The following is a 16,070-nucleotide window of genomic DNA, read 5'->3' as shown; positions in this document are numbered from 1 at the left end:
CACTTTTATATCAGCGCTCTTACTTATCCTGTCTACCAAAAGGCTGAGACTGTGTGGGGCTAAGGAATCAACACTGTCTTAAGTAATGAGGAAATCATCTCAAAAGCTATTATCATAGGAAATACATATTTCGCCTAGAATGGGAAGCTCTCACACACTAGGTAGTTCCAAAGCTTAGTTTACCTTTTCAAGTATCTGTTTCTGTTGTGTGAGAAACAAGAAGTTTATGAAATTCCTGGAAAAATTACAAATACTCATCTCCCCTTTCTTATCTGCCAGGCTGCCCTGAGCGGTCTGCTGTCCCTGGTTAATGTGCTCTCCCTAAAAGAAAGCTGGAGCTTTTTTCTAGGAAGAGATTGCACACAGAGGGGTATCTGTCACAGCTCCTCCCAAGAGGATGTATACCGGTTTTGCATGCTACCTGTTGCTCTACCCAAGAGGCCTCCTGCATCTGGTTTCAAAGTCCCAACACCCTGCTGAAAGCCTGACAGCTACCACATGCAGATTTGAACCAGCAGCAGCTTCCTGGATAACCCAAAGACGATGTTTTGCTGGGATCTATGCTACACCACTGTCCTGATACAAGAGAACGTTGATACAAGGGAGGTACTGCAGTCATTCAAGCTCATCCTGCTCTTCAATCCTGAAGTCTGTCTTTCTGTATTGTGTCTACCAACATAATCTGGGATTGGGGCAACCATTATGGAGCAATCTATAAGCATAAGACCATCATTTGTGGGTTTCTGGCTCAAACACCCATTGATAACATCAGCTTTTCATTTGATACTCTGGGGATTGTGAGTACGTGGCACCCAAAAGGTGTGAAATAACACCAGTGACTTCCACCCTCAGCAGACTGGCAGCTCATCCATTGTCACTAACAGTCTCCTTGGAGGAAAGCTTTTGTGGAAAACTCTCTGCAGCGGAGACTGCATTACTTTTCCAGCGTACAACCAGCCACAAGTATCCTATAGCTAATTAGTACTCGGCTAATAAATCGAAGTTTTTTCTTTCTTGAGTAAGCGAAAAGCTGGGCATGAAGAGTCAGTGCCAGAAGGAAAAAAAAATGACAAAAGAGATATTCCCGTATATTGAAGAAATTTTCCATGGCAAAAGCAGCTAAACATCTTACAGATAAGAGGTACACTGGAATAAACAGCTGTCAGTGTTAAATAAATATCCTGGATAATGTGCAGGACAGAAATAACTACAGCATTGTCAAACTCCTTTCTTCACTTTATTTAGCTGCTCTTGCATGTAGCTCCCAATCTTTGCACTGCTTCAGCTAGTGGAGAATTTATTTTTGAGTCAGCTACATTTGTTAAGACTGTAACAACGAAAGGCATTTCCTGAGACGCTTCAAGGATGAGCAGCAAGAAAGAACAACAGCTAAGAAAATATGGGATCCTTGTAGTGCTTTTTATCCTCCAAGTTCAGATTTTTGGTTTTGATGTTGACAATCGACCTACAACAGATGTCTGCTCGACACACACAATTTTACCTGGACCAAAAGGTGAGGAATATCAGCTTGCTAATGCTGAGAAGAAGTACTGGTAAAGGCTGATTTTTAAAAATAGAGACATGGAGGGCTTGTGGCATGGGCTGGGGATGAAAGATGTGAATTTCTGCAGACTCTACAAGCATCTAGGAAAGTGGAACTGTGATGGGGGAAGTGATGAAGCAAGGAGATTTGAATTTGCTTTTCTTTAGTTTCAGGAACAGTGTCATATATCCTTATATAAGTTAGAGGTGTCCTTTTGCATCTTTCTCCAGCCACATGAATCTTCTCGTACTTTTTGTGTTTCTCACACAACCAATACAGCTAGCAGACACAATCTGAGTGACTTTGTCTAAATGTGGGCATCCATTGTGAACTGTTAATGATTCACTTTGCACCTACAGGTAGGGAGAGATATGCAATATTTAAAATTACTGAAGTGTCATTATTTCCAAATGTTTACTTGTAAACACAGTTCTGCTGCATTCATCAGACTTGATCCAGCAGCTTTTGTTGAATTGAACAGGACCTTCAGTACAGATTTCAACAAGAACTAGATTAGTCCTGGCATGTGCAGGTCTTTTATCTTCAAAACACTTTGGAAATATTCTGCATTTTCTGCAGAACTTTCTGCATTAACTTACTTTCTGTGTAACATAACTAGCATCATCAGAATTGCCTGGAGGGTATCTCAGCCAAAAATTAGGTCCATGACACACAAATCTATCTTGCAGTGACATATTTAAAATACATATTCCACACCATGGCTATTGCGGTTCAAACTATTGTTTTCTTATTAGCAATTCATTGTGTTTTTCTATAGGCCACAGACTAAAGAAAAAAATACAACTGATTTTAATTTTAAGCAAAAAAAAGATTATCAACTCAAAAGCACTGCAACAGCCTCATTTGTTTTTATGATGGATTATTCAAATGCATGTTGCTTAAAGGACCATTTTTAATCAGCAAGTTAATTTCTTTATGATTGCAATCCAGGCTTAAGCTTTTGCTGCCACAGCATAAATGCAGAGAGATGTAATGATCCCCAAGGGAGCTAGTGGGAGTTTGTTTAGTTAGTATCTGAATAATGGCAGGCTGGAGAATAAAGTTTGACAGAATTGTGTTTAACGAGTCACAAGGCTAATGAAGTGGTCTGCTGACAACACAAGAGCAGCTGGACTCCAGCTGCTTTCTGTGGTCTAGTTTGTATAGGGAAGGTTTAAAGGTTAGATCCTATGGTTCTTTACAAGCGTGATTCTGAGAAAGTCACGATTTAGTCACTACCAGTCCTACTGCCTCCTGGCTGACACCAAGAGGAGCCAAACAGTATATTGGCACAGTCCTCACCAGTACTTTAAAATTAGACCACCATGTGCAAGATCCCTGACTGGTGAAAGGAGTATCAAGTAAATCACCCCCAACGGCTCACATCCATCGCAGTTCATCAAATACGTTTTGTAGACTAATTTCAGTTCCTACCAGAGCTAAGCTCATCCATGACAGTTACAAGTGGCTCTCAATGGCACTGGTTGTTGTGACTGACAGTCAGCCAGGCACTTAAAGACTGAGCAGACTGGATGTGTTACTCCTCAGGCATCCCTTGTAGTCAAGGATGAAGCATGCTGACCTAATATGGCAGAAGAAAGTCTGTCCTGCTGCCAGGTTTTCTTTATCCATCTTATGTCTGTGGACTCAGAGCGCATGATCCCCAGCCTACAACCACACCACAGCCACAAGCAACACTTTGCTGCTCAAACTTTAACCCTAACAACAGACAAGCCTCTGACTTCTGTTGCTTTAGGTTTTATTTTCTGTGCCATATCTATTGTGCCCCTTTGTCAACCATCCTCCCAAAACGAGGGTTTGACCCACCCTGCACAAGTTCCATCTCCTAATCTCCATCTGCTCGTCATCTTTGTCTATGGTAGAATACAGTGGTGCTCCCACAAGGCAGAGGTGCTGAGCTCGCACACTGTATTGACCAGCTTTTTCTACCACCACAGGCCAGATTCCAGTTGTGGCAACTCCCTCCTTCCATAAGAACATGGGAGTGTCTAATGGGCGAAAGCATCTAGAATTGCAAGGAATTAAAAGGTATTCAGTATCTGTAAGGCCTCCTACACTGTCCCACCTCACCTATCCCAGTGCAAGGCAAAAATTATCCTGTAGGCTAGATCCTGTCTGTAGGCTACAAGTGGGATGGGCCCTAGTGCTATGCAGCAGCAATACTGATGTTCCCGTCACACAGCACCATGGAGAGGAGAAAATTGAGGGAAAAGTGAGGCTGTTTGGAGAGGCTCAGAATTTATGACCCTTTATTTCTTGCACTGCTGGAGGATGCATTACTCACTTCATTATCTAGGCATTTACAGTTGCTACAGGAGCAAGGACCCAACCTCTCTGCATGCTCACCCTGACAATCACCTGTTCAAAAAGGGTCATTAGTGTTATAAAAATTGACCACTTCTTGTACAAGCCACATGTAACTCGTTCAAGTTAATTTGTGCAAGCCAAATTCTTCCTCTTCAAAAATACACTCCTTGTTATACCTGAGATGCCGCAAGAGAAGTATAATATGAGTGATGGGATGATAAGAACGGGTAATTCCAGGCTGATTATCATGAAAGCCTTCAAACCAGTTGTAACAGTACCACTAACTCCCAGAAAGCATGAGGCAAAACCAGAGGCCTTTGTGTATAACTCAGTGAGCTAGAAAATACTCTGGCAGGACGCATTCTCCCAGAAACAGAAGGAATGCAGAAAATGTCCTGTAAGCTTTTTGCACTTTCTGTTGCAATGACAGAGGTCAGTCTGAATTAAACTGCTCAGCATCAGAAACGAATGGGAGTTCAAGTCTGACCTCTGGTGGCTCTGCATGATGCACACCAGGCGCTTCGCAATCCCCTCCATCTATCTGCTGCTTCTCCACCGCTGCTGCAAGCAAGCAAAAGCTGAAGGCTGTTTGTAAAGAATGCTGCAGAGCCGTCTTCTAAAGAGACGGTCCAGGAAAAGAGGAAAAAAGAACAAAACAAAAGCAAAAGCTGGCACTCCTCTCCCAGTTTCCTGTTCTAGGCAATGCTCAGGTCTCTTCTCAAAAAGAGGGGGTTATTTTTAATGACCATAGTGCTAGTGCAATGGGTGTCTTGTTCCGCCTTCCTGAAAAAGCTTTTGAGGAACTCAGCAAGCTGGCTTACACAGCAGTTAAAAATAGAAATGTGTGAGGCATTTTCTAGGACCCTTATTGAAATACCCTAGGAAACCAAAAAACTGCTTTGGACTCACAGAGATTTCCAGTAATTGTAACCAGTGATTTTTGGTGTTTGACCTGAGATGTTTACGAACAACGTGGTCTTAGCTGGACTGCTGTGGTTCAGGACCTCTGGAAACTGATCCACAGCTGAGTAACTAGGACAATAAAGGCCAAGTTCTCTACTCCATCGACTTCTCGGGTCCAAAGAGAACCAGATCAGGCATAAACAAGACAACAAGTTTCCCGGGGCAGCCAAGTGCTTGGCCTAGCAAAATTAGTCATGGCCCTATTGATTACTTTCCACCCTTCCAAGCCTGGAAGTAGGCTGACTGTTGCAGCTGCTGAGAGATGACCTGGGACTGTGGGGAGGCAGCAGCTAATGCAGGGAAAGCAAAAGCATCAGTTGTTGGTCCATGCCCTGGCAGCAGCAGGAACACCAGGCTCTGCTCCCCTGGGCTCTGCCTTCAGCTGGTGTCCTGGCTCTGTCCTTACTTCTCTGTCCTTTCTGCTCTTGCATGGAGACTGCAAGCTCAGTTTTGCCTAACCTGCAAAGGAAGTTTTAAGTGAGCTGTTGACACAGATGAGATGGGATCTTACGTGATCTGTGTAAATCAATAAGCAACAACATGAGGGCAGAAAATCAGCAGAGGGTCCAAACTTCGGCTCCTAAACTCCGACTAAAAGCATGAGCGGGAGAGAAGACTGTGTCAGGGGCTGGATCTGCGGGAGATGATTTCACATGGATTTGTGGGAGCTCAGTGCTTCAGAAGACTGGCTCTAAATCTTGCTATCAGTCCTAGGTCCCAACTCATTTGCTTTCAAATACAGACACAGGAACTTCAAAGGTCTTGAATCAGATCCAGGTTGAGATGAAATCTGAAGAATTCCGGGAGTTTCCCAGAGCAATTTAGATGTAAAATGTTTCCTTATTATTATTTCCAATGAAAGAAACTTATAAACTCTATGACACTGGCTGGCATCTTAAAATAGCATTTACTGTGGTCTCCAGTATAGTTGTCCATCTCTCGGCTTTAATTGCACTTACGCAATTCCACTCCTGGAAAATCTCAGAAACCAGATATGCTGTTATCCACATTTCCTTCCAAAAATATAAAATGCTTTACCACATCCTATAGGCTGTTCAAACCTATAACTAAACTTCTCTCTTAGCACCTCACATTTGTTCTGAAGAGCCCTTTAATTTCAACACATAGCTCTATTTTTCATGTCTTTTAGACTTCCTCGTTTTAGCTTACATTAAGTTTCTGAAGTTTACCATCCTGAGCTACAAGGCATGTATGTGGGGACTTAAATCTATACATTCAAAAGATATTTGTTCTGTACTTCTTACCAGTGTCAGTCTTATTCCTCACTGAAGCCACTGTAATCCATGGGTCTCTGAGATCACGTCAGAATGGCAGGGTCATAGTCTGGCAAAATTAAATTGGGCAGACCGAGTTAAAAGTGAATCAGGAATAATTTATATTATTTCTGTGTTATTAAAGAAATAATGTGTGTTCCAGTCATGCACAAAGGCCCACACTTCCAAGTAATACAAGTCAGCAGATCTTCACCGAAGACTTGTGTCTGGCTCATGGAATGCAATAGAATAAGAGTATTTTCACTGAAGTTAGTGAACATTTATATATGGGAAGCAGAAAAGCAAGCAGAGAATCCAGGTTTTTCTTGAGAATTCTTTCTATTCCACCAGGGAAGGGACCCTCTTGCTAATTTGGAGCTGGGTAATAAAAGACAACAAGTCCAAGAACTTGTGAGCAAAATGCCTTATTTCTCAGGGTGGAAGCTGTGGGACCCCCGCATGTTCCTACAGGACACCTGGGAGATTGGCTATGGGTGCAGCTGCACACTACAGATGCACTCATCTGTCAGGTGTTCTGCCAAAAAGGGAGGCCCAACATCTTCTTCCCCCACTCTGGCCATGTGGTCCTTTCTTCCCTTTGTGCTGGCTTGGCTGTTTACTCAGACTTTTGACTGAGCTCATTCATCTCGCTCACTAAAAATGTGTATTATTTGCCCCACTGATATTCCTCTGTTCAGTGAGTTGAGTTCCTTCAACACAGGCTCAGAAGAGCACTCAGCATCAGGGAGAGAGGAGGGAGAACTGCAGGCCAGTGCTGGGGGCCGGAGGAGAAGGAAGGACAGGGAAGAGGACATAGTGTCACATTGGCAGAAGGTATCAAGAAATCCTGCCCTCTGTAGCCACATACAGGCTGACAGCAAGAATCCCCACTGCTACGGGAAATGTGCTAAGGATCTAAAAGACACTGAAAGTGAAATCAGAGGAACTCCTGAGGTTTTCCATTGACGTAGCTGTGACGTGCTCTTAGAGTGGAAAAACAAACTGGGCTGTATTTGTTATTTCTTGGAAGTCTCCAACTCCCTCTGGTGACGAAACCTCTCAATAGAGACCACACGTGCGAGTGCTGCAAAGGTTCACGGTGCTCAGGGTGGCTCAGTGCCCGCAGGCTGCTGAGTTAATCCTGGGGCGAGCTGCAGGACTGTTCCAGGAGCACAAGACATTCCCTTGCTCCTGGAGAGTTCTTAAGGCTTCAGAATGATGCACATCTCCTTGTTCCTTTAGTTTAACACCCAGGACAGGCTGAAACCACCTTTCATATTCTGTCTGTGGAGGAGGGAAGGGTCCCTATGCCACCTCAGATGGGACTACAAGCATGAAATGTGGAGCTCAGCAGGACTGTGTCACACATGATCAGAGGGTAAAACTGTACAACGAATTCCATACAAAACCTTTGTGGTGGGACATTACCTAGGCCTAGCAAAGCTAAAGACATCCAAGGCAAGCAGTGAGAAGCAGCCATGCCCATACTGCTCAGGGTTAACCATCCCTTCTCCCTCTCAGCAAATCAGTCGTGCCCCCATGGCATTTCAAGGACTTCTTGGCTCATGGCAAATGTTTTTTGATTCAGCATATCTGATGCAGGAGGACAACTGTGCTGTAGCCCAGCAAAACTTGAGTTTCTATTATTCGAAAGGGTGAGTATGTCCTGGAGTGTGGAGGAAGGTGGACAGGGCTGTGGTGTGTGCTTGTCCCATGGGGTTAGTGGTAAGGCACAGAGTACAGGGAACTAAACTTGGGACAGTTGCACCCATACTGCCTGTTGGGAGGGGTCACTACAGTCAAGGGTCTTGGCCCTTCTTTTGCTTCAGAGGATGCAATTTAATTGATTCACTTCAAAAGAGGCTTAGAGAGTATCAACATTTCTGTGGTATTTTTGGTCAGGAAATAGGAAATGGAGCTGATCTGAGGCCATGACCTGCCAGCAAACCCGGTGAAGTGTCTCAGTAAAATCCTTTGTGGACCTAGGGAGTCTCTCAGCAGAGCTCTGAGTGAAAAGGCTGGACGCTACGTGCTCCCACAGAGACATATATATAAGCCCAGCTAGGATTCTCCTCTCAGGTTTATCCTTTAGGCATCCTGCAGATGTCCACCCACTCTGATGAGGGGCTGTCTCCACACATAAATGTGGGCTCCGTAATCCCCAGGGATTACAGTCTGATTATTCAAGAATCAGGGTCAGCCCTTGATCACGAGACTTGGGGAGTCACTAAAGATACATGAACAATTTCACCAGAAAGCGTCCTCCATTCGTAAATACAAACCAAATAAATCGTCTACAAAAGATTCAGCAGGGAAATCTGTCATTTGAAGGTCAGTAAATTCTTACTAATTAAATTCTTACCAAACATAACCTCTCAACATCATGTTATTTAGTGAAACCCCTGAAGAGGCAGAGACCCTTTCAACTGCCTAAAAATCCTGCTTAGACCTTTAGCATTTTCTTGAGCTTGTTTATAGGAGAAGGAAGGACTGGGATCCCCTTTCAATTACAATTAAAATTTTCTAATGGCTGAAAAAGTCATTTACTGCTTATTGCTTCTGCTTTATTTCTGTCTCACACAGTCCCAAGATGGAAGAGTCTAGTAATTTATTGTTCCATGTGCTCTCTTTAATAGTCTGGTATTTTAAATCTGTGACACAGAAGAAGTTAATCAGCTTTGAGGGAATACTAACAAGACTGAGAAATGGTCTTGCTTCAGCTACCGACTCCAGGTGCTTCACCCATGCTTCAAATGCCAGTGCGGTGCTTTATCTGACATTCTTGCAACCACAATTTTGAGGTGACAATCTGCTAATTAGATCACTGACACTGCCCCCAGTGTAAAGCAGCAGAAAGGAGAGGTTATCCTCTAGGTATAGACTACAAGCATATGAGGTTAGGGATCAGAGGGGTTTTTTCTCTAAGAAAACTCATGCTGCACAAGCACGGTAGTACAAAATTCAAAATCCCAGCCCAGAGTACTACCAGGATTTAGATTCAGTTTTCCAGCAGATTACAAAAAAGCAGCTAATACAGTGGGATGGCCTGTCCATATGAAGTCCCAGAGGAAAGGGAGAGATGCTTGTTATAAATTGGAATCGAACCCAACTCAACCCCTGCCCAGAACACTCAACCCACCTCTCACCATTGCTCCTACCGGGTTGCAAACCATAGCGAGACCACAAGGGGGGAGCATAACCCAAGAGTTCACTCTTCTTGCCACATTCTGAGACCACTCCACACAACAGCTGGGAGGACACAGCGCATTTATAGCACCGTATTGTCAAGCAGTGGGCCTAATACAGTCTTAAATTAACAAGGAGATGGTACCACTAATTAATACTGTTTGCTTCTACCCTTGCTCTGTAATAGCCTACCCATTCTCAGCTGCAATCTGGGGAGAAAACCAGGATTTCCATCCCTGACAGATAGGCAAATTATTATTCTTCCTGTCTTCCTAGGTGGGGAAACTAAGGCAGAGTGTGGTAGGCTGCTTTATGCCAAGATGCAACGGGTGACAGATTTTAGTTCCCTTTCCCCTAGACAAACTTTTCCACACCTTTTGCCCCTTTCATCTGTTGGCTATCAATTTGATGGCCCATACAGGGCAAACATGCTTCATCTCCAGCAGCCCTGTGTGTGAAAAGCTTGTTCCAAAGTCTCATAGAAAAAATCATTGCAGCTTTTAGTGGTTCAAAATGTTGAGACTGAGATCGTAAGAAAACACCTTCAGAAAGTAATCACAGCTTCTCCAGGGGTATAATGACTTTCTTTCCTGGGCTCTCTTTCTTAGATTAACTGTCTAAGCAATGTCTCATAAAAACAACAGCAACAACAACAAAACCCCCCAAAAGCATCTTTCTCACACAGAGGTCTTCCTTCGGTGGAAAACAACAGGCTCTCTATAGAGCCTTCAGCCCAACAGAGCAGTCTGCAAGCGACAGGGAATGATGTAACTAGCTGACCTGAGAGAGGTGATGAGGACTGGTAGGTTGATGGGCAGTCGCCTGGTCTGGAAAGGCAGCAGGAATCTGGTTTGCTTTCCTGCAAGACACAGGCCAGAGGAACTCCCTCAGCAATTTCTACACCACGCCCAGAGTTACAGCATATCTTACATAAAGGAATTCATTGCACAGGCAAAGGCTGGACATGAAAGGCCTCCTACATCTCCCTTCCCTGCTGGGGAGTGTGGTCCATTTGTTAAACATTCCCCTGCTGCATTTCTAGTCAAGACTCCTCCAGCTCTTCCAGCCTTTGAATCACACCCTGCTTCCTTTCTGTTATCGCACGTTTCTCCCCCTGTACGGGTTTGCAGACCGTGATCAGATCAGCTTTTAACCTTCTCCTGGAATTTCATTTCACAAGCCTTTGTCAGCCTCTGGGAATTTTTCTGAATTTCTGAACTACAGAGAAGTGACTTTTACACTTTTCTCAAGGGGTTTATAGATGGCTTTGTAAAGGACAATTTCTTGATTTCTCAGCTGTAAATGTTACTAGCACCAATGTCAACAGCAAAATTAAATCGTACATTCTCTGGCTGTGCTGCTTGATGATCGGTTGACAAGAACCAGTACAAGCAGGCACCCTTTCATCAGCTAAAGGTTCAGACACACAGATTCAGCTGGATATTTAAGTAGTTTGGCTTTTGGAAATACACACTGACTTTTCCAATATCTTTAAGAACCGGTGAAAATAAATATATTTAAAATTTCTATTGCTGACTGCTTATAGCATTTTCCCTTCCTACTTTGTCCTGTAGAAGCCAGTGTTAAAAACAAAGCACTCGTGAGCTGCAAACACACCACATTATGTTTCCTCTTTGTCTATCCCTCTAGCAAATGCTCCCTCCCTCTAACATGGACAGAAGTTCAGCCCTTTATCTTCTCGAGCTTGTACCATTGACCATCCCCGCCAAAGGGCATCCTGGTTGATGGGGTGAGTCTACCCTCCACAAGAGAGTCCTAACACTGGAGTTTTTCCCAGCATACAGGAATAGACTCAGCCCAGTCCACGTAACTGACATGGAAAGGAGCCAAACAGCTAATACTACTTCTTATATGCTGCGATTAATATGCATCATTTCTCATCTGTTGTTGCCCTATGGAACAGCCCATGATATATTTAATACCTATGGCTACAGAAGTAGGAGAAGGCAAATCAGGAACAAGCGAGCAGTATTTTTCAGAAAATAAGACCCAACAAAACAATAAGTCTTAAGGCAACCATGGGAAGCTACTTCCTCCTCCACCACAAAACTAAATCATTGACCTCTTTGCCACAGAATATTTATTATAGGGGACAAAAATATAAATGGGTTTAAAATGCACAAGACTAATCTGTGAAGGGAAGATTGACTAGTGGCTGTTCATGAGTGGCCTGGATGCAGTGCTTGGCTCAGGCAAGCCTTTAGACCACCGCTTGTGAGAGGCTGGAAGAGGCTGCCTGTGCCATAGTCATCCTCAGCACACCCAGTTCCCTGAACACCTTCTACCAGGTTGGAGGCACTATCCTCAGTGAGACAGGTTATTTGGCTTGTCACGTAGTACTGTTCTGTTTCACTGACATCTAGACAGAATTCGCTCCCGGGGTCTCTGTATGCTGAACTGCAGCCTCTTTTCCCCTTCCTGGCTGCAGGCACAGACACAACCGGCTGCTACTCACTCGTGAGATCCTGGCTTGGCCAAGAGCCTGTGGCACTGCTTCCCACCATGTGACAAGGGATGTTGCAGAGAAGGGCAGGGAATGGGGAGAGGCTTTGGAAGGCCGCCTGTGTTCGGTGCTGATTGTTCAGTGCAGGGGTGTGCAGCAATTGTTTTAAAAAAAAAATTTTGAAAAAAGGAGGAAAGATTTTCTTGGGATATGGCTCCAAACTAAGAAGTATAAGAAACTCAGCTCCAACCATGCCTACAATTTCCCACATAATGTGAAACAAAATCGTATGCTGCCTAAAGAAGGAGGTAACATTTCTTTCCTACTAATTGCTGTCTTGCTCCTTTAGACTGTAAACTGCTCAGTGAGAGACTGTCTCTTTCAACAGTAAGAGTACTTATACAGTTATATACAGGAACCTGTGTAATAGGGTCTTGATCTTATTTGGAGAAATCTCTTCTCTACTGTAATAAGTGCAATGATTTTACCTCTTACAGACGTGTGTATCTGTGTGTCACATTTTCAAAACAAAGCATTGGAGTAATTGCAAAACACATCTGTTAGATCAAATATAAATGTCACCTGTCAAAAACTGAAGGTAAGGCTTCTGCCACGCTGAGTGCTAAGGTCTATGTTAACATCTGTGTCAACATATTTACATTCCTCCCATTCCAAAAGCATCTGCATACCTTGAACACAGAGTCACTACAAACAGTCACTAGGAAAGATTACTAAATTCCTGTTGCCTCCCTTGGCAGTTCTTCCATGCACGTTCAGGTTTCCAAAGAGAGAAAAACTGGCTTATTTATCTACTCTATAGCTAACAGGGCTGAAAGGATAGGACTAGAAATTGGTGTTGTATATTTCTCATGTTGTAATAGCCTCTCCCAAGGGGAAAGATTTCAGCTTTTCCTAATGATGGTCAGACCCATCAGGTCTTATCTGGAAATTTATCCCATGGCTTCTGGGCCTTCAATGTGAAATAAAAAGAAATTAGTAGAAAAAAAGCCCTGTGAACTTTACTTTCTAGGATGCATAGTTGCACTTACTGCACCGGGACAAATTTACCATGATTCTTTATTTTTTGTTTTTCGGAAGGGGATGAAGGTGAAAAAGGAGACAGAGGAGAAGTGGGCAAACAAGGAAAGGTTGGACCAAAAGGACCGAAAGGTATTTATGACAGCCTGTTGGCAGCTACTGGAAAATGAATATCATTATACACAACAGTACCAGTGCACATGATCAGTGATGTTTAATGCTTTTCATTCCTGTTTCACCAGTGGATTTCACAATCCTGTCAAACATTAATCAGTGAACTTAACAATACTCCGAGAGCTTGGTGCAATTCCTACTGATATGTAAGAGAGCTACATATGGCAATAAACATAAAGAGTCAGGAAAATTAGTAAACCAGGAAATAAATAAATAAACCAGGAAAATTACTGCTGCTCTCCTAAGTGGCTGCCATGAGGGCAATCCAGAAGATCCAGATGATATGTAAAATCATTGCCCAGGTCATATGTATAATCAGAAAGATTACTGTTCTCTTGCTGAAATGTTCCTTTAGTTGAAGCTCAATTTTGAGAGTTATTTCCTAGTACATCAGGATGGTCAACAAAATTCGGTCTCAGTCGTCCCTATTTTGCAGAAAAGCAAACTGAGGCATAAACTGAGAGACAAAGTCCCTCTAATCAAACAGCATCTGAGCTGAGAACAAGAAGTCACAGATGTCTCAGGATCCTGCTCTGTTGAACATACCCCATATCCACAGTGTGAGCTGGGCAGAGCGTTTGGAGGCGCCAGATATGATGGTGTCAGCCTTGTTCGCATACTCTAATTCAAAAGCTTAATTCATCATTACAGTTTAATGATAATGCATATCCAAGGTCTTTCGTCCTTGACAGTAGGTTAAGGCTAATTGGGAAAGTTTTTACTTTTATAGAAACCTTAAAATCACCCTGTTATTATGGTTATAATAAAAAAGCTTTTCAATTTTTAAATTTATTCATATGACTTTGCTTCTTACCTTAAAAAGATCAGGTAAGATAAAAAGGAATTGGATAACCAACCATTTATGAAGCATGTAAGTGATGTTAATTTTGTGTGCAAACTGAGATTCCCTAAATTGGGCTCTCATCATTAGGCACCTATTTTAGAACTTAAACTATCAATTAATTAAAAAGGCATCCCTTATTTTGTTGCTCTGAGGACTGGGAAAGCACATACAGCAAAACTAGTAGCTCCATATTTGCAGACCTGCTTTGAGAAGGCTTCCCAGCAAAGCTGAGAGGAATTTACCTCTGGGATGGAGAAAAAAAAAAACCCAAAGAAAACCTGGTTAGCCTGGATTGGTTGTGGAGTAAAATCGATATTTGCATGCTCGCCAGCAGTTTGAACTAGGGGTGTTTGAACAGGCAGTTCTACCAAGGTGCCTTGCAATGTCCTACTGTTGTGTCCTACAGTAGCAGAAATCTGCACAGTCCTCCTTCACGCATCCTCAGGGCTCCACCACTTTTGACATTGCCACACGTGCAGAGAGGTCATGCTCAGGAAAAACAGCAGCAGTAGAGACCTTGGGAAAGAAGTGACAGAAATCATGCAAGCTCTTTTCCTCTTTATTTTTTCTTTCAGGAAACAAAGGACCTGTGGGGGATGTTGGTGACCAAGGAATGCTTGGGAAAATTGGGCCGATTGGTGGAAAGGGTAAGCTCTGGTCTGGGAACTTCCTTGTTTTTTCCCTCAAGGTAAATATGTGTTTTGTGAGAGTTCCAGGTATGGAGTAATATCAAATAACGGCTGTGAGCAGTGCTCTCCAAATAAAGTTATGCATAAAGATTGGTGATGAGGGCTAACAGATACTCTTGTTCTATTTCCCACATTCTGTATATCCAACTTGCTTGGCTAAAATCATTTGCTTTATGAGTTAAGAAATCAATCCTCTTTAACAGTAAAAGAGGAAGGGAGAAGTCCGGCCCTTGTGAAGTAAATCCTCCGAATGCTTAAGAAGAGAAAGCCAGATTTGTGCCTCTGCTTTGGACACTGAAGGCCTAAGTCAATATTCTTCTGCTGCTCAGGATGCCACACCTTGTCAGCTGAACTGGTGTGGGACATGCACAAGAAAGCTTGGTAAGGAAAGGATTTTAGGAGTTTTAAGAAAGCACTCACATAACCAGAGATGACAACTACTTGAAAATCAAGGTAGGCTCCAAGTCTACCTGTACAATAATTTCATTAAATTATGCTTTAATTGTCTGAGAAGCTCAGAATTCCTTTCTGGTATTCCTAAAGAGCTATCAAAGAAGGAATATTACTTCTGCCTCAAGGAGACCTGTCTTGAAACCTGAGCAAAGAGTCCACCATCCCCAGGGGAAATCTGTGGTCCAGCACATCAACCCAGGCCTGCATATGAGTGGGTGGAATAATCTCTCCAGGGGGCTTCTCAAGCCAATATTTTTAATAAACCTTTGATGGCCTCTAGCCAGCCTCAGTATCAGAGAAGAACAAAAGAATTTGGCCCGAGGGGCTAATTTTCAGAAGTACCTAGACAACTGAAAACACAGGTAGTTATCTCCTAAGATGTCTTCAAACACTAAAGGATACTGGAATTTAAGAGTCCAACATATTGCTTATCTTTAAGTAAACTAATGCCCTGAGCCTTTAAATCAAGCTCTCTCTTGACCTGAATGTGCAATGTATTGTCCCCTTCTAGTTTTTCTCATTTTCTTTATTTGCAGAAGCAAAGGTCACTAAGTCACTGTTTAAATCTACCATTAAACATTCAAATTCTTAATGAAGCAAGCCTGAAATTTCAGGTTGTAAGTCGCAGTGTCAAACAATGCTAAATAAAATGACAGCCAACTCTTAATTTCTTTAATAAAACATAACCATATAAAGGAAAAAGCACATCAAAATATGGCCATCAACAAGGCAGAGCACGCATTAGTATTTTTTGACCTCTGAAGGTCTTAATGCATAAAACAAGAGCTGACATGAATTTCAGATAAAGTCCAGCTGTTCCCAATCCAAATTAGAGCTGAGATTTTTTTAAAAAGCTAGTCACCTCCACTTACATAGTAGCACAGCATTTGGAGAAGTATGTCTGTCATTTTTATGGTTTACAGAAGAAGAGGAAATCAGTTGGATGAAAATAAATCATTTCCATGAACTATATCTGAATGAAACGCTGCTCCTTACTGACCTCATTTTGTGCAGGTGCTCACTGCCCATACCCATAACCTGTTGCACACATGAATTCAGTGGTTTAGTGCACATCAGCCTCATCTGATGCCTAATCCCATCATGGAGCTGCTGA

The 16,070-nt window shown here is 42.8% G+C and overlaps 1 protein-coding gene across 1 annotated transcript in view; it reads left to right on the top strand.

The window, feature by feature from the left end:
• The first annotated feature begins 1,065 nt into the window (after positions 1-1,065).
• The window catches only part of COLEC10 (collectin sub-family member 10 (C-type lectin)), an 18,795-nt gene continuing 3,790 nt past the window's right edge, over positions 1,066-16,070 (top strand). The window contains exons 1-3 of the mRNA XM_010133911.1: positions 1,066-1,513; positions 12,857-12,928; positions 14,390-14,461. Coding sequence (XP_010132213.1) covers positions 1,366-1,513; positions 12,857-12,928; positions 14,390-14,461 — 292 coding nt within the window. The 5' untranslated portion in view covers positions 1,066-1,365. The remainder of the gene's footprint in view (positions 1,514-12,856; positions 12,929-14,389; positions 14,462-16,070) is intronic.

This window comes from Buceros rhinoceros, unplaced genomic scaffold, assembly GCF_000710305.1.
Source record: "Buceros rhinoceros silvestris isolate BGI_N320 unplaced genomic scaffold, ASM71030v1 scaffold30513, whole genome shotgun sequence".
Taxonomy (NCBI): Eukaryota; Metazoa; Chordata; class Aves; order Bucerotiformes; family Bucerotidae; genus Buceros; species Buceros rhinoceros.
The sequence above is the reverse complement of the archived record's forward strand: the minus strand, read 5'-3'. Positions and strand labels throughout refer to the sequence as shown.